Below are 22,629 nucleotides of genomic sequence, written 5' to 3' on the forward strand. Positions count from 1 at the left end.
CCTTCCCTGTTTGGAGGAGCGTTAGCAGGAGTGAGGAGAGAAAGTGCTTCCCGTTTGGCTCGCCGGACAGACTGCCAGGCCAGGGGTCCCACTCGGTGCCGCGAAATGCAGCAGGCGAGCAGGCCCTCGCCTAAGGCAGCATTTTACTTTTCACTCGACAGAGTAGAGAAGCCGCTCGGAATAGCAGCTGCAGAGTGGAAGCCAAAGGAGGTCACACTAGAGGTTTCGTTCTCAGAGACTTGGCCTAGAACTTGGAAGCCTGGAGCTCCGCACTCTCGCCTCTAGGCCACCCACGCCCCCATTCACCCGCACTGCGCTGTTATCTCTCTGACTGACATCTTTGTCAGCCAATGACCTTTGGGACTGAGGAAGAGCCTGCCCCCTGGGATTAAGTGGGACAAGTAATTGGAAAGACAAACATTTGCACCAATAGCAAGGAGGTTCCAAAAGCTGAAGGTACAATAGCCAATGAAGAGAAGGAACACGTCCTAAGTGACGTGTCAGGCAGCCAACGCCCGGCGCCACTGTGGGGAACGCGTGGCTTCCGTTCCGGGAGGGCGGGGCAACGTCTCAAACGGAAGGTGATTGTCGTCGGAGCCTAAGCAGGTTTGAAACTGGGGGTCGGACCCGGCGGCTGTCGTTGTCTGTCGTTGTCTGTCGCTGAGGCCCCGCTTCCGGGCTCGGCCGTCCCTGCCCACCCGGGCCCCGCCTCTCTTCGGACCCTTAGGTCCCAGGCCCGGCTCCCCGCCTGACTCCCGCCCCGCCGGCCGCATCCCGCTGCCGACCGGGCCCGCACTGCGGCCCCGCCGCAGCCACCATGTCCCTGCACGGCAAACGGAAGGAGATCTATAAGTATGAAGCGCCCTGGACCGTCTACGCCATGAACTGGAGCGTGCGGCCTGACAAGCGCTTTCGCCTGGCGCTGGGCAGCTTCGTGGAGGAGTACAACAACAAGGTGGGCCGGGCAGGGGCTCGGAGCCCAGCGGACGGGGAGCGGGCCCCGGGAGCGCCCCCTCCGGGCCGGAGCCCAGACCCCAGGACCCTCCCGCGGACTTGCCTTGGCACCACGGAGCGGTTCCTCTGAGTCTGGTCCTGAGCAGAGGGCTTCGCACTGGTTTCATTTAATCCTGGCAGCATTCCCGTGTAGTCAGGAGGGTAGTTACTGATGGGGAAACTGAGGCACGATGTTGTGACGTGCCGGAGTCACAGCTATGTCGTGGCAGAAGCAGATCTCAAACTCGAATTTACACCCCATGCTACGCTATGTACCACTCCTACCTCCCGCCTCTCCCGCCTCATTGCTTCAGCCGTGGGGCGGAGGAGGAAAGAGGGAGTGATAACTGGGAAGGAGGATGCTCGCGCTTCAGCCGGTGGTCATTAACTCCTGGCCGCACTGGATTTCTATGGGGGCTGTCCATTTCCCCTCCTCCCGCTCCCAGCCCCAGGTGCTATTCATGGTCACCCCGGTCCCTCTGCCAGGATTGCCATTGCTGCCTCATATCTGTCCTTTAAAAAGCGATCTCTTTTTTGGAAATCTTGGCCTGTAGCCTTGATCCCACCATTGCTGTCTGAATAGAGAAGGACGACACTTGCCATATCTTTTTTTGGCTTTTTCATACTAATACAGATTTGTAACCGTGAGTGGCAAGTATCCATCAATTTGAGAAGCCTTCGTAGAAGTCCTCCTGGTAGTAAAGGGGGAGCGTTTAAGCTGGCAGTGCAGCATACATTTATTTTTGAAAGCTGTTGAGTAAGTCAGTGGGAAGAATTTTCTTTCCTTTACCACTTAATTTCTTTCTTTTATTAAGAGTAAATGTTGTGATTATTAGGGATCAGAGCAATTGAAAGCTTTGGCTAGTGTGCTTAAAGCACTCCCGCTGGGTAGGCTGGTGCGAGGGGGAAAAGCCAGGCAGTCGAGGATCGGTTCCCGTCTGACCCATTGACTAGCTGTGGGAATTGCACATGTCAGTCTTACTATTTCTGACCCACAGTTTGTTGTAGGAAAGGTGAAGGTCCTGTAAAAAGCATTTGAACATTGTAAGTTTGTTTACAGTTCTTCAGGAGCACAGCTGTTTCTCTAGGGTTATGTTTTAACTTCTTTGGAATCCCCTTGGAGAAACTGATAAAAGCGATGGACTCTATTGCCCTGAAGTTAAACAAATACCATGGAGTGCACACTGATCTGGAAGTCCACCCGTTACCCACAGAAACCAGAAAGTCCTGAGCAAGACATAACTTTCTTTTCTCTGTTTCCTCTTTCTTCCTTATTATGGCCATAGTGGACAGCAGAGCTGGGAATGGAATTCATGGTCCTGATGTTGAAACCATGTTAGTAAAATTAAGAACACTAGAACTATTGTTTAAGAATACATGTTTTTTAAAAAAAAGTAAAATAATGTCTTTTAGAGGGTTTGAGTCTTCATACAAATAGATGTTTTTTTCCTTGCAAGTTCTTCCAGAGTTAACTTGAGTAAGCAGTAGAAGTTACATTTTTAAGAAAGACCAACTGAGCCACAGTCTGCTGGTGGAATCAGTGGAGTAATTGGTGCCAAACTTCAGTTGCAGGAATTTTACCTCAAAGTTTGTCCCTTCATTTAGCAACTGTATGAGAGCTCCTTTGTGTCGGGCACAAAGGCATTGTGGCCTTAGTAGTGTAATGCAAACTCATAATCCCATTTATTATTTACTTTTATTACTTAAACTTTTTATTACTTAAAATTATTTTTGTGCCCCCACCTATGTAAGTCAGGGTTTTTAATGTGTTATATGCACACCATGGACATCTCTTTGGCAATCTGCCATCAAGAGACCTTTTTTCATAATTATGTTTTCAAATGCATAAAAATATAGGACTAAGAAGGAAACCAGTTATATTGAACTACAGTTATCAAAAACATTTTTTTTAAGGTGGTGATATATGACCTGGCTGGTGTGGCTCAGTTGGTTGAGAGTCCCATGCATTGAAAGGTCACCAGTTCCATTCCTGGTCAGGGCACATGCCCAGGTTTCAGGTTCGGTCCTCTGTTGGTGCGTACAGGGGGCAACCCATCTATGTTTCTCTCTCCCTCTCCCTTCTTCTCTCTCTCAAATTAAAAAAGGGGTGATATAGTAATATGTACTTTTATATTAACTCATTAAATTACACCATCCAGTGTAATTATTACTGTGCTTTTGAAGTAATGAAGGTAAATAGCATTTCAACATATTTAACAACTGCAATGTGATATTTAAAAAATCAGTTATTTATATTTATGACAAAGTCACCGATTCATGCCGCTTTGAAGTAAATGCTAAAGTTCAGCTAAAGGTTAGTGAAAATATGAATGTAAATTTCCAATTCAAGTTCATGGACCCCAAGTTAAAAAATCCTGCTGTAGAGAATCTCTGCCTAGGGACTGGTGGACGGTAAATACCACTTTAAAGCTCTGATTCTCAGGCTTAGTTTTGTGGAAACTTGACATGGAGGTACCAGATTTCATAATTTGCAGGAATTTAAAAATTATTGGTTGAAATTTTCAGACCTTTGGCTTCTGCTTGCCCTCGACAATGATTGCCAGCAAGACAAAATAAATGGACATAGCAAATTAACATTGATGAAAAGCCCAAAAATGGTCTTTTTTACTGTGGAATCATTGACTATAAGAAAATATGGTTATGCTTTTTAAAGTTTGTATTAATGTAATCATGTTTTCCTATAGTAAAATTATTCCAATGTTTCTCTCTCACATCAATGTTTTGAGAAAATTAGCATTTCAAGAACAACTTGACTTTCAAATGTTCCAACATCAGAATAAATTTGGGAATCATTGCAGAGTAAAGAACAGGATAATGTCAGTCACACCTGGAATAAAAAGTTCCATTATCAGAAATTGTGTTTGTTTTTATCCTCACCAAGGATATATTTTTACTGATTTGAGAGAGAGAGAGAGAAAGAGAGAGAGAAAGGATGTCTCTCTTTCTCTCAATCCTCATTCTTTTGCTCATTAATTCAACAGATATGTATTGAACACACGCATATATGTTTTAGGCATAGTGATGATGCTTGGTAACTGTGTAGTCTTCATTAGCAGATATGAGATTGGCAGCAATAAAGACAGTGTATTTTTTTATTGATATTTAGACTTTTGGAAGTTTTGCAGTGTTCCATCAGTCCCTGGCAAGACTGTCCTGGGGAATTTAAAACATAAAACTCTTCCGGTTTTAACTTCCTTCTTTCTTTTTTTCTAGACAGTGAGAGGACTAATTCCTCCATAGGACCAACTGGATAAAAGTGCTGCTGCTTTATTGCTTTTTGCCATAATTTGGCTCATACAGATAATACTGGAGATGCTATGATTTGAACAAGGAATGAGTCCATGTTCTGTAGGTAGTCTGACCTGCCTGAGGCTGCGATGCCTAGTTGTTCAGCCTCTGTGCCAGGAGATGAAGGAGTGCTGTGTCAGAATTCATCTGAGTTTGACAAGGCAGGCTCTCTACAGACATTGATCAGCAATAGTCAGAAATAGGCTGGAAGGGAGGACAAGTGGAAAAGACCAAGAAAAGCTGCTTTATTCTCTCAGAATTTTGCTTTAGCTGATTTTGGTTATATTAACAATTTGGGGAAAATGTTTCACTGACTGGAGTGGTATATTGATTTGGATAACTTGGGACTTTTTTTTTTTAATCACATGTATAATATGTATTAACCTTCATGTTCTAGTACTAGCACTCTGTAATAGATGGAATACACAGTTTTCTCCCTGAGGAAGCTTATATTATTAACAAGATAGATATGACATCTTTTAATTTTTGAAAAATAAAAGGTGTGAGTAATAATTTATGTTATTCATGTAAGTAATAAAAGTAAAAGTGAAGATGTGGTCATGCCTTCAAGGAGTAAATATTTCATTTTGCATATCTGCTCCTTAGGAGACATTTGACATAGTAAATCCACAGTGTAAAAATAAGTAAAAATAATCTTGCTTCACGGCCTTTTTTTTTAGGGGCATTTGTTTCACATGTGGGTGTAAAGTGTTGTGAAACAACAGATTCAGAAAGAGAGTGGAGATGGGAAGTATAAGAAGTTTAGCAGGAGGATGGGGAAAAAGGTAGAGGGGTAACTTAAATGTTGATAATAAGATGATTAAAGTCAGATAATTTTTCCTTATGTTCTGACAAGGATGAGGAAGGATGGCAGTATGATGAAGATCAAATGGGATGGGGAAGATGCTGAGATAGGGTATCTGTGGCTGCAGTTTTAAACTCAAAAGAGAACAGTTCTCCAGAATAGGATTTTGATGGGCAAAGTCAACAATCCTTCGTTTGGGAGAGTGAAAAGAGGGTGCACAGGCTGGCAGCGGGAGCTTCTTCAGATCCCAACTGACACTTTGGCAAGAGGGGAGCTAAGCTTTACAAGAAGACACATAGATGTGCTATCTTCTCTAGAAGCATTAGATGAGGCAGGTTGAATGAGAGACTAAATTGTGAGCGGCCTGGCAGCTCCTCATCTCTGTTGGCTGGCAAGATGCAAAAGCTTCATGTGTTTCTATGAACTTGGGGCATGGCTATGACCTCTCTCCCACAAGAACCTTCTTTACATCATCTAGGAAGAACTTGCCTCATACGAAAGGAACTGGCACAGTAATTATAGAAAGATATTATAAGAAAGGGGGAGGGGGGAATGGGAAACCAGTGGCAGGTAAAGTACCCACACTAGAAAAATGTTTTTTTACTTCAGTTGGAAATTAGTGGCCAGTCCTGCCACCATAAAGTCAAAGAACTTAAGCAAGTAAAAAACTCTAAGCAGAGATACAGGCGATCAGGTAAAATGAGGCATAGTAACAGGAGAAAATGAAACATCAGCAGGTGCAGCCCAGGGAAATAGTGGAAGAGAAAACAAAAATTATCACAGGATTAAAAGAATAAAAATACCAACTGTTAAAAACAGAGTGAAGGTTAGAGAAGACATTGAGAAAATGAAATGGAAATAAATAATTAGAACATAATAGATGCAGAAAACAAAGATCTAACTTAGGTATAATTGGTATTCCTGAAGAAGACCAAAGAACTGAGACACAAAAACTCAAATATGCAATTAAAGAGAACTTTATAGAAACAAAGGTTTGAAGTAATGAGTTCAAACTATACCTCAAGAAAAATTGACACCGAACAATTGGCAACAAAACACTTCTTAGGAAAGTTTCTACATTTTAAGGATGAATAAGGAATGTTTTGGACACCCAGGCAAAACAACCGAGTCCTCTTGAAGAGGGGAAAGCGAAATTAGGCTAGCCCCATTTGACAGAAGATAATAGAACAGTGTGTACAAGTCGACAGCTATTATAGATTGTTCTCTGTAAATACCTGAAAATACACTTAATATATAAGATTTATATGGGGGAAAATGCACTTTTTAAAAGATAACTCAGTTTATAAAAATTGACCACATATATATATATTTTAAATTTTTTAAAAGAGAAGTTAACAGATTGGAAAAAATACTACATATCAATACTTATGGGAAGATGAGGAAACTAAAGCCCAGATCTGTTAAGTGATATTGAAGATAAAAGAAGAGCCAGAACTGGAATACTATCTGTCTCCAGAGTTTTAAATAGATATTGTTGTAAAGAGAGGAAAAATAAGTTATGAGGAAAGGGTGTTGAAAAATAGTGGGGCACACTTGCTCTATCAGATTAGAATAAGCATCCTGGAATTGATATAGCCAGAGAGGTTGGTGGAACCACATAGAATGATCCAAAGCAGATCTAAATGTATATAGAAGTGTAGTATTTGATAAGATAGTACCTTAATTCCCTGGGTGGGGGGAAGGGGATTAATGAATTGTATGACATAATTGGCTGTCCATCTGGCAGGAAAATTTAAAACCCTCTAATTCATGTCATGCATGAAAATCAAATTCCAGGTCAAAAATATCTAAATGTAAATAAAGTCTCACAAACAGTAGGAGAACATTGACTAACAAATTTGTACTGGGGCAGAGGGGATGAGCAGAGGAGAAAACAGCCTGTAAGTCACTCATTAAATCAAGAGTCAACTAAGGAAAGGATTGACAGATTATAGTATATAAATAAAACATTTCTATATGAAAAGATACCTTGTCAAAAGACTTGATAGGCCGGGGGAAGCATTTCCAAAACATGGCAGACAGTAGGAGCTAATTTATTTAATGTGTTAAAAAAAAAAAAAAAGAAATGGACAAAGTATAAAGGTGTACCAGTTAATACGGATTTTTTCAATAAATGTTGTTACACATATGTTGATATATATTTGATTTGATATGTATGCTATTTTGTTGTATTACTCCTTCAGATTACCACTTGTTCTGATCAATGGTACATGCACTTTCTGAGCAGCACTTCAAAACGTATGAAGAAGTGGAAAATTGGGTCTCTGAATGGTCTGCCTCAAAACAAGAAAAGTTCTATTGGAACAATATCCACAAATTACCTGAAAGATGGGGGAAAGATGTAGCTAGCAATGCACATTACTTTGAATAAAGCACTTTTGATGTTTCTCTTGAAATTATCGTGTTTTCTACAAAATCTGCATTATTAACCAGTTAATAGTTAATCCACACTATTTTTTTTCTTTTTTTTTTAATCCACACCAATTAACCGGTTAATAATCTGCATTTTTAACCAGTTAATAATTAATCTGCATTTTTAAATGGTTAATAGTTAATCCGCACTATTAAATGGTTAGTAGTTAATCCACATTATTAACCGTAATAATGCAGATTTTGTAATCAAAGAAAACATGATAATTTCAAGAGAAACATCAAAAGTGCTTTATTCAAAGTAATGTGCATGGCTAGCTACACCTTTCCCCCATCTTTCAGGTAATTAGTGGATACCGTCCCAATAGAACTTTTCTTGTTTTGAGGCAGACCATTCAGAGACCCAATTTTCCACTTCTTCCTACGTTTTGAAGTGCTGCTCAGAAAGTGCGTGTGCCATTGGTCGGAACAAGTGGTAATCTGAAGGAGTAATACAACAAAATAGCATACGTATCAAATCGCATATACTAGTATAACAACATATGTATAACTCTATCTATTGAAAAAAATCTGCATTATTAACAGGTACACCTAGTAAATAACCAGCTCCAAGGAGAGGAAATGCAAGTGATCAATAAACAAGAAAAGGTATTCAACCTCACAGGTAGTTAAAGGAAATTGGAATTTAAGTTATCGAGATTCTTGTATTGTTGACAGTATAGAGAAATGAGCACCTTTATATACAATCTAGATATGTGCCCTGATTGGGCACGACCTTGGAGCATCAGGATGCCTCTCTAGCCAACTGAGCCTCCCGGCCAGGACTAAAAACATCTCTTCTTTAAAAAACATTGAAAGAAAATTACAGAGCAGCCATAGACTAAGAAGATACTTGTAAAACACATAACTAGGGACTTGTATCCAGAATATACAAAGAACTCTGAAAACTCAAATAAGAAATCGAGGAACCCAGTAAAAAGTACAACTATTCTGTATGATACTATAATGGTGGGTATACACACATCATATATTTGTCAAACCTATAGAATGTACAACACAAAGACTGAACTCTAATGTAAACTCTGGACTTTGGGTGATAGTGATGTATCATTGTAGGTTTGTCAGATGTAACAAACATACCACTTTATTACGTTGATAGTGGAGAAGGCTGTGCATGTGTGGGAACTCTGTACTTCCTGCCCAATTTTTGTGTGAATCTAAAGTCTTTTTAAAGGACAAAATATTTTAACAGACTTCACCAGAGAATAAATACAGGTGGCAGATAAACACATGAAAAGGTGCTCAGTATCATTAGTTGTTAATACACACCTATTAGAATGACTTAAAAAGTTGGCCATACCAAGTGCCGACAAGTATGTGGAGCATATGGAACTGTCACGTAATGCTAGTGGGAATGCAAAATGACAAAGCCACTTAGAAAACAGGTTGTCGGTGTGGCTTGGTTGGGCGTTGTAGACAAAGTTTTTTAATAAAGTTAAACATACACTTACAATATAAACCAGCAGTTTCACTCTTAGTTGTCCACCAAAGAAAAAAATGAAAATTTGCCCCCTCAAAAAAAACCCTCATACATAAATGTTTATATCAGTTTACATTAATGGCCCCAAACTAGAAATAACTCAAAAGTTCATCAACTGGATATAGTGTTTCCATATAATGCAATATTATTCAGCAATAAAAAGAAAACACTACTGCCCTAGCCAGTTTGGTTCAGTTGATAGAGCGTCAGCCCTGAGATGGAAGGGTACTGGATTCGATTCCAGTCAAAGGCATGTACCATGGTTGCAAGCCCAATCCCTGGCCCTGGCCCTGGTTGGGGCATGTGCAGGAGGCAAGCAATTGGTGTCTTTCTCTCATATCAATGTGTCTGACTCTCCCCCCCTCCCTCCCACTCTAAAAATCAATGGTGGGGGGGAGGGAATATCCTTGGGTAAGGATTAACAACAACAAAAGAAGGTACTACTGATACACACAACATGGATGAATCTCAAGAGCAGCATGCTGAAAGTCACAAAAGTCTCAATACTGTAATTCCATTTATGCGGTATTACAGAAAGGCAAACCTATAGGTCAGGGGTTGCTTAGGACTAGGGGTAGAGGATTGACTGCAGAGGAGCCCCAGAGAACTTCTTGGGGTGATGCAAGTATTCTCTATCTTAATTGTTGTGGGGGATGGGAGAGCTTACACAATTGTATACATTTGCAAATATATATATTCCAAATCATTGAAAAACACTTAGTGAAATTTTATTGTATGGGACTGTACCGAAATTAAAAAAAAAAAAAGATAGGAAGATACTTGTATCTAAGACTGAAGCAAGAGTAAAAGGAATTCTGTTTTCTGTTGTATGGTTAGTGCTTATCCTCTCATTATGGATTGTTAGCAAAAATTTTCCATTCCATCTTCCAGTTGATGGAAATTCATAAGCAAATATACACGGCATTTCCCATTGAGCCTGATTAAGTTTGACAGCAAAGAATGGAAATCAATATTGGCCCAAAATTAACTCTAAGAAAAAGTGGCCAGAACCAGGGAACTTCCTCTCAGTAGTTACCCCCACCTCCCCCTTTTTTTTTTTGCCAGTAGAGTGGTTTGGATTCTTGAATGCTTGTTTTTCACACCTTTATGTGGAAACTTGTTACTAGCCAGTGTGGGGGAAGGGGCAGTTTGTGCGTGAGATGTCACTTTGTTGTGTGGAACTGGGACTGCACAGGGGCTAAATACACACAGCACTTCAAGACTGGAGTAACTGAACCACACACATTATCAGATGCCTCAGGGTTGTGGGGGAAGGTGTAACCTGCTGGGCAGGTAACGCAGTTCTGTGGGTCAAAAGTGCAGGATTTGGCCTGGCCGGTATGCTTAGTGGTTAAGCATCAGCCTATGAACCAGGAGGTCACGGTTTGATTCCCAGTCAGGGCACATGCCCGGGTTTCGGGCTCAATCCCCAGGAGGGGACGTGCAGGAGGCAGCTGATAAATGATTCTCTTTTATCATTGATGTTTCTATATCTCTTCCTTTCTGAAATAAATTATTTATATATATATAAAAACATTTTTTTTTTAAGTGTAGGATTTGGAGTCTGAAAACCTGTCTTCAAGTTTTGTCTCTGCCTCTTACTAGCTTTGCAGTGTTGACTGTAACCCAACCCTTCAAGTCTGGGTTTCCTCATCTGAGAAATGGGATGGTTGGACTAGATGTCCTCTCTGTAATAGTTCTTGACTCTGCAGTCACTTCCCAGGAATCTGATGTCTTTGTCACGGCTCAATTTTGTTGTGTTACAGGTTCAGCTTGTTGGTTTAGATGAAGAGAGTTCGGAGTTTATTTGCCGAAACACCTTTGACCATCCATACCCCACCACAAAGCTCATGTGGATCCCTGACACAAAAGGCGTCTATCCAGACCTACTGGCGACAAGTGGTGACTATCTCCGTGTGTGGAGGGTAAGCAGGTGCTGTTTCAGCTGTTATCAGAAGCATGGAGTCACAGAGAACAGGCTGGGGTTGGAGGCAGCAGAGTGTCATTGCCACGGGGGAGAAACAAATGCGAGCGGATCTGAAATGACCTTGTTTGACTCAGCAGATTTCCTAGCCAAGATTCCTGGAAGTCCCTGCTGCTGGCCACAGCCAGCCCTGGAAATCCAAGGCTCAGCTAACCTGATAGAACCTCTGAGGGGGTGGAGATACTTGAGGCCTCTTATTCTGTTTACAGTCAAGATACTTTTGAGTAAATTAAACAGACTACGGGCCACTGATTCTAGTCAAGTATGCGTGTGGATTAGGGAGTTGATGAGTGTCATCTGCCCTCTCAACTGAGCTAATCAGCATTGGCGTCTCCTGGCCCGGAGGTGTAGTGAGTGCCCAGCCAGGCAAGGTGAGAAGACCTCTCCTCTAGAAAAATTTGGAAAACAAAGCTAGGCGGGGGGGAAAAGCTTGTAGAGAAGTAGCATTCAGGGAATTCCTCTGGGTTTTATTACTCTTTATGGTAAAAATGTTCCCCCCCCCCCCACCCCCCATGTCTTATATTTACTAAGATATTGTCTAAAGGGGGATTAAAAGTTTTTTGGGGAAAATGACTGGCTGATTTTTTTTTTCATTGTTCTTTCAGGTTGGTGAGACGGAGACCAGACTGGAATGTTTGCTAAATAATAACAAAAACTCAGATTTCTGTGCTCCTCTGACCTCCTTTGACTGGAATGAAGTGGATCCTTATCTTTTAGGTAAGGGAGTGAGGGGCTGTGGATTACAGTTTGAAGAAGCAAAGATATGTTTTCTCAGATTTAACCAGGGGCTTGAGGTACAGGCATCATCCTAGAATGGGACCAAGCGAGAAAGAGACTAGATAGGGAATGTGGTTCATTCCTCATATGGAATCAAGCTTCTCATAGGTGTATGGTTTGTCTCCAGTCAGAGTCTAAGATCCTAGGTTAAGGATTGAACACTTGACTCTTTGGGGCTCTCCTGGTACCCTCCCTATGCTAGGAAGTGTTTATGGCACGTGGTCTCCTGTGCTGAACTGGTGAGTAGGCACAAGGAGAGCAGCTTGCCTGGGAACCTCACTCCTGTCCGCTACTGACGTGCACTGATTGTTTCCAGGTACCTCCAGCATTGATACAACTTGTACCATCTGGGGGCTGGAGACAGGGCAGGTGTTGGGGCGAGTGAATCTTGTGTCTGGCCATGTGAAGACCCAACTGATTGCCCATGATAAAGAGGTAATGATGCTGTCCCTCTTCTGCTTTCTGTGCCTTCAGTGTGGTCAGATTGTCTTGTCTGCTCAGTGTTTTGCAAATGATGTGGAAAATCATAATGCTAACATTGTGTCTGAATTGGAAATAGTAACGTATCAAGAATGAAAAACACTATTGTAAAGGAATTCGTTTTTTGACTGATACAAACAACTTGTCCTATAGTAATTTTTCTTTTCATGCCAAAGATTGCTGTTTGTTTTTGTTTTTTTTAAATATATTTTATTGATTTTTTACAGAGAGGAAGGGAGAGATATAGAGAGTTAGAAACATCGATGAGAGAGAAACATCGATCAGCTGCCTCCTGCACATCTCCCACTGGGGATGTGCCCGCAACCCAGGTACATGCCCTTGACCAGAATCGAATCTGGGACCCCTCAGTCCGCAGGCCGACGCTCTATCCACTGAGCCAAACTGGTTCCGGCCAAAGATTGCTGTTTTTTAACAATGAACTCTCTTGTAGACAAACTCGGACCTGATGTGATTAAAAATGAATCTTAGAGTAACATTTATCTTGAAATATATTTGCTTTTGAGAGGGAGAGGCAGGAAGAGAGAAATTTCCTGGCTGTGAAACCTAGTTAATCAATTTTTCTCTAAACTTGTTTTATGAAATTCTAGTATGTTCACTTAATACTTAAAACTGTTTTGAATTGAATATGGTTTATCTTGATGGTGATGTTTCCCCTGTGTTTATTGCAAAACTCACAGGGAACTCTTTGTGGCCGCGTTTTAATCAAAGAATTCTCATGAGTGATTTTGGAAAGTGGTCCTAAATCTTGTCCTCCCAGAGCTGCTGCATGCACCTAGTTCTCTGATTTCCTGTGGCAGTGTTTCCTTTTCTCTTCTACCTTTCCCTGCATAGCAAGGAATATTAATACCTGTACAGATAAAAAGGATGCCTTGACTTTAGGTCAGAAACTTGAGGTTATCCACAGAATAGGAGGTTGGTGACCAGGTTATCATTCTTAGTAAGGGGTTGTTGTTTGGCTTTCTGTGCTCCTAAGGGTAAGATCTGTTACAAGACTGCTGGCCTGGCCTACTGCTGAGCCAAGGGACAAAGGAAGAATTTGTCCTGCAGAGAGGACCAGTAAGGAACTTCTGGAAACCCAGTTGACATCAAGTGGAACAGGTTGCTACGTTTTAGTTATGTGACAATGTAGTCTGCTGTTTTCTGTCAGGGTCCAGTTCAGAAAACCAGAACTACTCTAAGTATGTAAACGGAGGGGACTTAATCCAGGGGATTGCTTACACAGACATGGCAATCTAGAGAATAGGAGCAGTGAGGCAATCTAGAGCAGCGGTCCCCAACCTTTCGGATCTCACGGACCACCGGTTGGCGACCGCTGATCTAGAGAATAGAAGCAGCAGGAAGTGGCACTGCCCACAGGCCAGAAGGGCCAAGGGAAGAGGCAGGGTTACTGGAATCCAGGGGCTGAGTGTACCTGGCAAAAGCTAGAGCCATGGAGGGGACACAGTCATTGCCAGAGATGCTTCAGGGGACAGAGAGAGGGGAGGAGAAATTCCTTAGCCTCTCCCTACCAGAGCGGAAGGCCAGGACCAGCAAATAGGCCCTGGCCTTGAAGAAATGAACCTGACGATAGTTGCTCTGAGAGAAACAGTGATACCTCCTAGCACCTATGGCTTCTCTCAGCCCACCTCTCACTATCAAAGTAAAGACTTATTTGGGGGCTCCTGTTGCTGCCTGGCAGGTTGGTGTAGAGGAGGGTTGTCATCTCCCCGTGGTTTATAATGAAATTACTGGTGGAGCCCCATGAAGAAGCAGGCAGTTAAAGCTGAGAGAGCTTTACACACTCGGTCACATTGCCCACGGCACCTTGTTGCTTAGTGATGCTGCTGTGGCGTCCCTGTTCTTGGCAGTTACTGAGAGCCGGCCCCCTGGGGTGCTCACATTGATAAACATGCCCCTGTCCTCAGGCAGGACAGCCTGGAGCTGCAGGGCCTCCTTGTGGTGACTGCCCAGTTCCTTTCGAATCATTCCTACTGTAGAAAGAGAAGTGTAATTTCTTCATAGTCAAAGAAAAAGGAATTTGTGAGGTTGAATAGAACTAGATGCTCGTTTCGCAGTGTCCCTTGGCAGGCAGAACCTCAAGAAGGTGGTGTCATGGTACTTAGTGAGAGTCAGTCATGTCTCTCCAGAAGTCAGCTGTTGTTAATCTTGACCCCAGAGGTGGGTTTTGTTTTTCCTTTCATTTGTTTTTCTTTTTCAGTGTGTCTCTCTTCTCTCTGCTTGTCTGGCTCTGGCTTGTCTCTCTCTGTCCTTTTTTTAAAAATATATTTTATTGATTTTTTACAGAGAGGAAGGGAGAGGGATAGAGAGTTAGAAACATCAATGAGAGAGAAACATCGATCAGCTGCCTCCTGCACACCCCCTACTGGGGATGTGCCCACAACCAAGGTACATGCCCTTGATCAGAATCGAACCTGGGACCCTTCAGTCTGCAGGCCGACGCTCTATCCACTGAGCCAAACCAGCCAGGGCTCTCTGTCCTTTTTTATTTTTCTCTGAAGTTCTCTGTTGCTCTCTACCTCTGTTTTCTCATAGACAGTAGTGGTGTGCAGTGTTCGCGGCAAGTAGTAAATGCAGAAAACAGTGATTCAAAACCTAAACCATTTATGAATGCAGGCCAACTAGGAGAAGAAACAACTTGTCCTGGGACAAGAGAGTGAGAACTCTCTTTGCGAATATAGGAATGCCTCCCATGGTATAAAACTGCTGTTACTTCTTTCTTGGAAATGAATCTCAGGTCCAGGTTTCACAGCAGAACCAGCTTGGCTAAGCGGCCACAGGAGGGTTACTTCCACCGCTCTAAACTATGATCTTGGCCTCTGACCCCACACAAATAGAAGCCACCACTGTCTCTGGCTTGAGCTGAGCCTGTCTAAGCATACAGAACACTTGCTCAGAGTCACGTGTGCTCTGTTGGTCAGCAGTTTATCATAGGGATTGGAGGAAGAAGACTTGGAAAGCAGGGCTGTGGGAAGAAGCCAGCCAATTTCTATAGCAGAATGATCTTCACTCTTTGGAAAGTCACTGATGTTAGAGCTCTCAGGTTCCAGACTTGCAGACATTGTTTGGTTTTTTTCTCTCCTCCTGTGTTACAAACAGGGGTTTAGATGATCTAGGCATAACAGATTTCCTGCTATGGAAAAGGAGGTAATGGATCGGAATCTGGCTGAAGTGTCTTATTTACCAACAGGTCTATGATATCGCATTTAGCCGGGCTGGCGGTGGTAGGGACATGTTTGCCTCTGTGGGTGCTGATGGCTCGGTGCGGATGTTTGACCTCCGCCATCTAGAACACAGCACCATCATTTATGAAGACCCACAGCATCACCCACTGCTTCGCCTCTGCTGGAACAAGCAGGACCCTAACTACCTGGCCACTATGGCCATGGATGGAATGGAGGTGAGCACCCTGTTTCAGGCTAGCATGGGCCTTGCAGCCTAACTCTGGCACTAAGTATATCTAGAACAGTGGTTCTCAACTGGTGGCAGATTTCTCCCAGTGGATTTTTGAAAATGTCTGAAGACAGTTTCGATTAACCCAACTTGGGGGAGGGCGGGGGGAGAGGTGGGTGCTACTGGCATCTAGTGGGTAGAGGCCAGGGATGCTGCTAAATCTCCTATAATGCACAGGACAGAGTTATCTGACCCAGAATGTCAGGAGTGCTGAGATTGAGAAAACCTGATCCAGAATAAGCACAATGTGTTAAAAACTTCAATACTTGAAGAGTTGGGGTTGGTGTCAAGAAAGGCAATATCTAAAAAGTAAACCAAATCATACGTGCTTATGAGGCTGAGTAAGAAGCAGTTTTCCCCTCTGTATTCAGGACAGATTCTTCCAGCTTTAGCAAACAGACATGGAAATGGCAACTCTCTGTAGCCTGTTACTTGATACAGGCAGTAAATTGTGGGTAGAGACAATGCAATTATTAACTTTGTTTTGGTGAAGCCAGCACCTCAGAGTCCTTACATTCCAAATTCTGCTTTGGGGGCAGAGGGTGCTGTCACTCTGTCCCGCTGAGCATGCACAGAATCTTAGCATACGCACCTAACGGACTTGGTGCATTATCCAGATTCATGTTACCTACTCCTGCTTCTCCCCTTCCATATCAGTCTAAAGACCCTGTATTGCTTTAGATATAGACTATAAACTACCTGTGTCTTATTTTTTCCTTTTTCTTCAATCCAGTAGCTGCTTTTGGGACAGAGATACTCTGTATCTAATAATCTTTAAATCCACAAATGAGGAAATCATGATTAAAAAATTTTGTTTTATTTTCTGTAGTGTCTTTTTTTCCCCCCTCACACTCTGAAGTCCCTGGGCCTTTTCCTTGTTGTTTCTGCAGGTAGTGATTCTGGATGTCCGAGTTCCGTGCACGCCTGTCGCAAGGTTAAACAACCACCGAGCATGCGTCAATGGCATTGCGTGGGCCCCACATTCATCCTGCCACATTTGCACTGCAGGTAAACATGGTGTGGGAGGGGCAGTATGTGGGAGGAGAGGTAAGGAGATCTTTCGTGTTTCCTTAGAATTGTAATCCTTACTATTTCCTGAGGATAGTTTGAGAGATTTACCAAAGTAACTCAACTGGGAGCTGCTCTATACTTGTGAAAGCGAAGCAGTCCAATTTTCCAAATGCGCTTGTATTCTCAGAGCATCTTCCATGTACTGTTTTCGTCATGTATCAGTTACAGGCTGTGTCTTTCATATGTCCACCCCTGAAATCTAGGTTGACACATAGGACTCAGATCCATGAATGTGGAAGAGAGGGACAGTCTGTCATAGACGTAACAGAGTCTTTGGGACTGCCAAGAGTGACATCTCCCTTAGGAGATGTAATGAACCTACAGTGAGCTCTGGATGCACTGAAGGGCCCGGTGTAGCCTGGTCTGGTCATTGGTGTGTGACCTGTAGTTTTCACATCTCCGTTTGCCCTGATGAGCCTGGCCAATTAGGGTTTAGTTTATTCAGCTCCCCTGAGTATAAAAGACATCAGGATAGGCTGATGGGATTAGAAGACACTGATATTGAAGGTCCTTTCCTTGCTTTTTCTTCTCTTAGACTAAGAACTTACTATTTCGATTATAAAAGTAACATGATAGACATTACAGATCACTTAGGAACTAGAAAAAAGTAAACTTAACTCAAAACCTTGCCATCCTTATCTCATCGCTTCATCCTTTCCTGGTGCGTGCTATAGGATGAGAGATGCCCACCAGGTCCCATTCTGTCACCTACCTCCAATGCAGTGAACACAGCCCGGGGATAGCCAGAGGCTAGCTTTGAGTCCTGGCTCTGCCTCTCACTGGCTACATTGCTCTGTGGTTTTGGGCAAGTCCTTTAAATTTCCAAATCTCAGTTTCCTCATCTATAAAATGGGGGCTTAAAATAAAATCTTTCTCACTGGTGAGCAAATGTTTTGTAAACTGACCACCAGCACCGCCAAATGTAGGGATCATTATCCTCTTTGCCTGAGTTGTGACCTTGCTTTCTGCTTTTCTGTTACCAGCGGATGACCATCAGGCTCTCATCTGGGACATCCAGCAAATGCCCCGGGCCATCGAGGACCCTATCCTGGCCTACACAGCTGAGGGAGAGATCAACAACGTGCAATGGGCATCGACTCAGCCCGACTGGATCGCCATTTGCTACAACAACTGCCTGGAGATACTCAGAGTGTAGTGTTGGAGGCGCCGTGTTCACGAGGCAGGGGCTTTCGTGTTTCCCGCCTCTGCCCCACCCCAAAGTAAGAAGAAACATGTTTCCAGTGGCCAGTGTGTCTTTCATTGCTTTGCACCCACTGTTACCAGAAGCTGCTCTAGGAGTTCCTGGCCAGTCACCCCATTGCTCTCTGTGCTACACTCAGGGCTGTGTGGCACCTCCTCAGCCCAGGGCTGAGTTTTAAGATTTTCTCTCCTTTCTTCTTCTTTAGTTCCTCAATTAAAAATTTCTGTATATTAGTTTGTCAGCCTTTGTGTTAATGAGCATTACGGGCACTGGCTATGTTTGTATTCATCTGCCCCAGATGTCTCTGTCTGTCTGTTGCCCAAGGCAGCAATCTGTGTCCATGTCCGTGTTAGCACTTAAGTGGGAACAAATACCAATTTGAAGTTGTCTTTCCTCCTATTATCAATGTCTGTAACAAATTTCAACTTTGTATATTTTTTATCTACCAGGCTAATTTTTTTATGAAAAGAATTTTACTCTCTGGTTTCTTCCTTTGTTTCATAGTCCTCCCTGATAGCACCTTCCTCTCCTCCCTCAGTGCCCGAACCTGGCACGAGGCCCTTGATCCCATGAGCAGTTGCCTTCTTGCGTCACTGCCTGAGCAGAACAGACCTGACCGGGAGTCCCAAACCGCCTTGGTGCTCTGAAGCCGGCCAGCTCTCTCACCTTTTTTTAGTCTGGCTCTTCTCAAGGGCATTCTGGGCTCCAAAACACACATGTGAAGCCTTCTGTTACTTGCCGAAGTACCTCTGTCCAACCCCACTGGGACCTATTGGGAACGTGCTAGAGCAGAAATAGGCTGATGGGGGTACCTGACTTGAGGGGAACAGTTTCATGAAAGCTGAGTCTAGAGCATATTTCCAGTACATAGTTTCAGAGTTTGTTTTTCCCTCCAAATAAAAGCCCCAGGCCATTCTGTTTCATGTCTTGAATGATGGACAAAAATGATCTATCAGTTGAACTTTGGTATCTCTGTTTGTTTAGTTAACTGTGACTGGTGGTATATCAGCCACTCTTTGGATTGAGAGCTCTGAGGTGAGAGACTCCGGCTTGAGAGGCACACAATCTGTGCATCTAATCCTGAACACGATCTCCTTTAGAGTAGGGAGACTGTCGGCTCTTGTAAGGGGGGCCATCGTGATTTCAGGCCATCAATTACATAGTTACAAAAAGAATCAGAGGCCCAGGGTCAGCCAGTTAGGAGCTCCGGTCTAGGTCTGAGCAGTATTTGAACTTGCAGGCTGCAGGGGTCTGTTTCCATTATGTGAATGAGTTCCATGGAGAGGCTTGGATGTCACTGGTAGTAGGCTGAGTTTGGAACACGCTCAGAGTCTGGGCGGGAGCCTGCCCGGTTCATCTTGCTCTGCCCAGTGGCTGAAGGTTTCTAAGACCCGAGAGTAGCAAACCAGACCATAAGGCTGATGGTTTTGTCCACTTAGGCTCTCACCTGCTCTTGAGAAACAAGAAAGTTAGCTTTGTTCTTCTGAGCCCTTTGAACCCTTTGGTTGAGTCTTCCTTTTCAGAAGCAGATGTATTTTTATCCCCAAAGCTCTTTGCTTTACTACACAGGGGCTTGTCCCAAAGTAAAAGGCTCTTTTGTTAGAATATTTTCCTTTCTGCCTTTTTACTTTTTTTTTCTGGTTTGGGGGCTCTTTGGCTACTCAGCTGCTTGAGGTTTACGCTCCTGGATTTACCAGATTTGCAGCGTGTCATTTGGAGATGTGAAGTGAGCAGTTCTTGCTCTGAACCCTTCTCTGCTTGTAGTTATGTTTGATGGCTCCAGGGCCCTTCTCGCAAGGGTCCCAAATCTAGATTGATGGCTGTTTGCTCTAGGAGGCCATCAGTTCCTTCTTGTGGAAAAGGGTCTGAAATGGAGATCAGAATGGAAGAGGGAGCTGGTCCTGCTGAGGCAGGGCTTAACTGTACTGAGATCTGATTTAAGATCCCTTCCTGATCTGCACCTAAGCCTGGTCTGAATGGTGAGATTTGCACAACTAGAATTCAAAAACAACCTGGAGAAAAAAAATTAATTAATAGTAATTAGAATATATTTGGGTAAAGTTGCTATTTATTCTGGAAATCTACAGCTTTTGATTTTTCCCCCTTGCCCTGTGGACTCCTTCCTAGCCCTATCACTGTCCTTAGGCCCCACAGTGCAGTCCTGACATCCCACCTGGGGCCCAGGGGAGACTCCCACGCTCCCTGAGCAAACACACACTCACGGTTGCTGGGATGCTGGTATTTGGAAGTCCTGGTTCTCACCCTCTGAGGAGGGGATTTCTGTAGTTTCAAGATTGAGAAAACCTCTTAGCCAGCCATGTTCCAGAAAGCAGAGATCTGTTGTAGTTTCAAGAGCCAGTGCCTGTTTAGTTTGTTTAGGTTCTTAAATTGACAGGCAGAGAGCACAGCTAGATCTGCTCTCCTCGAAAGGGCGAAGAGCAGCTGCCAGGACTTCACTGGAAAGGCCACACACCCTTCTGGGCTCTTACTCTGGTGACCCTTTGACTTGTTCGCGGCCCCTGAGCTGAAGCTGCCTTTGTTTTTCTTGTCTCCCTCTGAAGGGAGAGGAGGAAGTGCTGAATAAATTAGGCCTCAGGTTCCACATCAGAGAGCTGGTGAATGGGTACAAGCCTTCAAGAGCTTGAGTGTTTACACTCCAGAGAGTTGGAACCTCTCCTTCCAGGTAGGAGTCGGGCTGCAAGATGAGGGACTTGAAGATGGGAGATATTTGATAATGAGGTGAGAATTTCTTATCAGAACCAGGATTGGCTCTCAGAGAACTGGTTAAGATTTGGGAAGAAACAGAAAAAATTGAGACTTCTACAAGGTTTGATGATAGTTGTGACTAAAATTTTAGGAGGCAGTTTAGGATGTGGGAGAAAATCAATGGTAAGTGTTGCTTTAGATCAAAGGAGAAAGTATTAGAGGGCAGTGATGGCCCGAAGTGAGGAAGTATTCAGACTGCTGTGTGGCATGGAGTGAGACTGTCAGGGACCATTCATCGGGTATCTGTGATCCTGGGTAACTGGGGGACAGGAGGACAGCTCGGAGCAGTGGAGCCCCTCCCTGCAGCAGTGCAGTGATATGTGATGTTTGCTGGTAGAAATCCTCAGGTCTTGGGAGTCCCATGATTGTTCGAGACCATGGCTCTTCTTGGTTTTGGGTTTGTAGGGAGCCGAAGAAGCAGAGGTTATAAACAGTCATGCTGAATTTCCCCACGCCTCCCTTTTCTCGTACCCTTCTCTTCCCACTTCCTTTCTACTGTAGAACTTTCTCCCTGCTGCAGCCTGGGCCTTAAATTCCTACGCTGTGCAGAAGCTGCAAGGTTTCCCAAACATGGCAGTGCCAGCCCTGTACCATCTCTCCACCTTCCCCAGTTTGAGAATTTGTCAGTTCCTTCAACTGCCTGGCTTGGGGTAAGGGAGACCATCGAAGTAGAAGTCTCAAAGCAGACTCCGCTTTACGATCCAGGATGAGGAAGGAGTGTCATGCTTGGCACTTCAGTTGAGTTTTCCCTGGGAGGAAAGCTGAACTGAGCAGTCACTATGAACTCAGGGCCAGGCTCTCTAAGAATTGTCTTTTCTGTACCAGCTGAACTAGCTACTGAGAAAGTCTCATGTTGCAGAGCCTTGCCCACCTCCCCCATCTGCACCCTTTTCTTCTCCCACAGTTGTCATTGCTGCTAATGGTCAAAGGCAAATGTATGGGCCAGGTCCTCTCAGGCTACTTTCCGGATGTTATTTTTTAAATATGGGACATGCAGGTGCCTTTCCAAAGAGGCTTGGACTGGTATTAAAAACCAGAAACAAATAAGCTAATAGAAGTATGAACTCAAGAAGAAAGATGTTGGCAGTCTGTGTAACAGCTGGAAAACTTTTAAGTGCCCACCTTTGGGACAAGTGACTGAAGATGAACTTGTAATATCTGCTATTTAAAAGAAATGTTCTCACCTTGGGTTGATTGTGTACAGTATGTTATAAAACTTGTTGAGCTAAAGCTTTGACTTGCTTGAGTCGAGTATGAATCATTTGCTTTGGTTCCTGTGTATTTTATGATTCCCCTGTCAGTGACTTTCCATCCCTATCCCTCCTCCCCCTAGTGTGAATTTGTAGCATGATTGTACAAACCTCTCTGTAGAAATGGAGATTTCTTGTTCTCTGAAATGTTACGCTCTAGCCAATCAATCTAGCCTAGTGTGTCTGAACTTACTTTCTTGTTATATATTTAAACTTTTCCTCTATACTATGGATTTTGTGGCATCCTATGGTCAGGTGGAGAGGAAGCTGCCCCTTACACAACTGTACTGTAACTATTTTTCTTTTTAAGAAATTATTTTCACAGGACTGATTGTACACAGGGCTTATAATAAATTTTAACACTGTGCTGTGAAACCACAATGGTAAATCCCCATTGACGGCTATTTCAAGAGCACCTAAAAGTGGAGTGTTATGTCTATGACTTTATTTCTTGCTTCCTGAGTATATTAAACCTAATTTTTGCCCTTTCATTCTGTTTCAGCCTCCTGTATAAGACCGTATTTTCTGCCCATCATACTTTGTAATAAAACTTGAACATGTATAGGTTGACTGAATAATTTCTTGTGGTGA

General features: G+C 43.3%; 1 protein-coding gene across 2 annotated transcripts; it reads left to right on the forward strand.

The window, feature by feature from the left end:
• The first annotated feature begins 557 nt into the window (after positions 1-557).
• On the forward strand, positions 558-22,600 carry DCAF7 (DDB1 and CUL4 associated factor 7). 2 transcript variants are annotated; one of them, XR_011468519.1, is made up of 8 exons: positions 558-955; positions 10,805-10,963; positions 11,628-11,739; positions 12,116-12,234; positions 15,488-15,697; positions 16,641-16,758; positions 17,805-18,041; positions 22,541-22,600. XR_011468519.1 is itself a non-coding variant. In XM_070395610.1 (7 exons), exons 1-7 carry the CDS (start codon positions 818-820, stop codon positions 17,975-17,977), a joined length of 1,029 nt encoding a protein of 342 aa, XP_070251711.1. In that variant the 5' UTR covers positions 558-817; the 3' UTR covers positions 17,978-22,600. The 2 variants fall into 2 exon arrangements, 1 of the variants encoding a protein (XP_070251711.1); XM_070395610.1 differs by having other exon boundaries at positions 17,805-22,600.
• Positions 22,601-22,629: the final 29 nt, after the last annotated feature.

The sequence above is a fragment of the Myotis yumanensis genome, unplaced genomic scaffold (assembly GCF_028538775.1).
Source record: "Myotis yumanensis isolate MYYU_CA2020_CCGP unplaced genomic scaffold, mMyoYum1.0.hap1 SCAF_16, whole genome shotgun sequence".
NCBI classification, from domain to species: Eukaryota; Metazoa; Chordata; class Mammalia; order Chiroptera; family Vespertilionidae; genus Myotis; species Myotis yumanensis.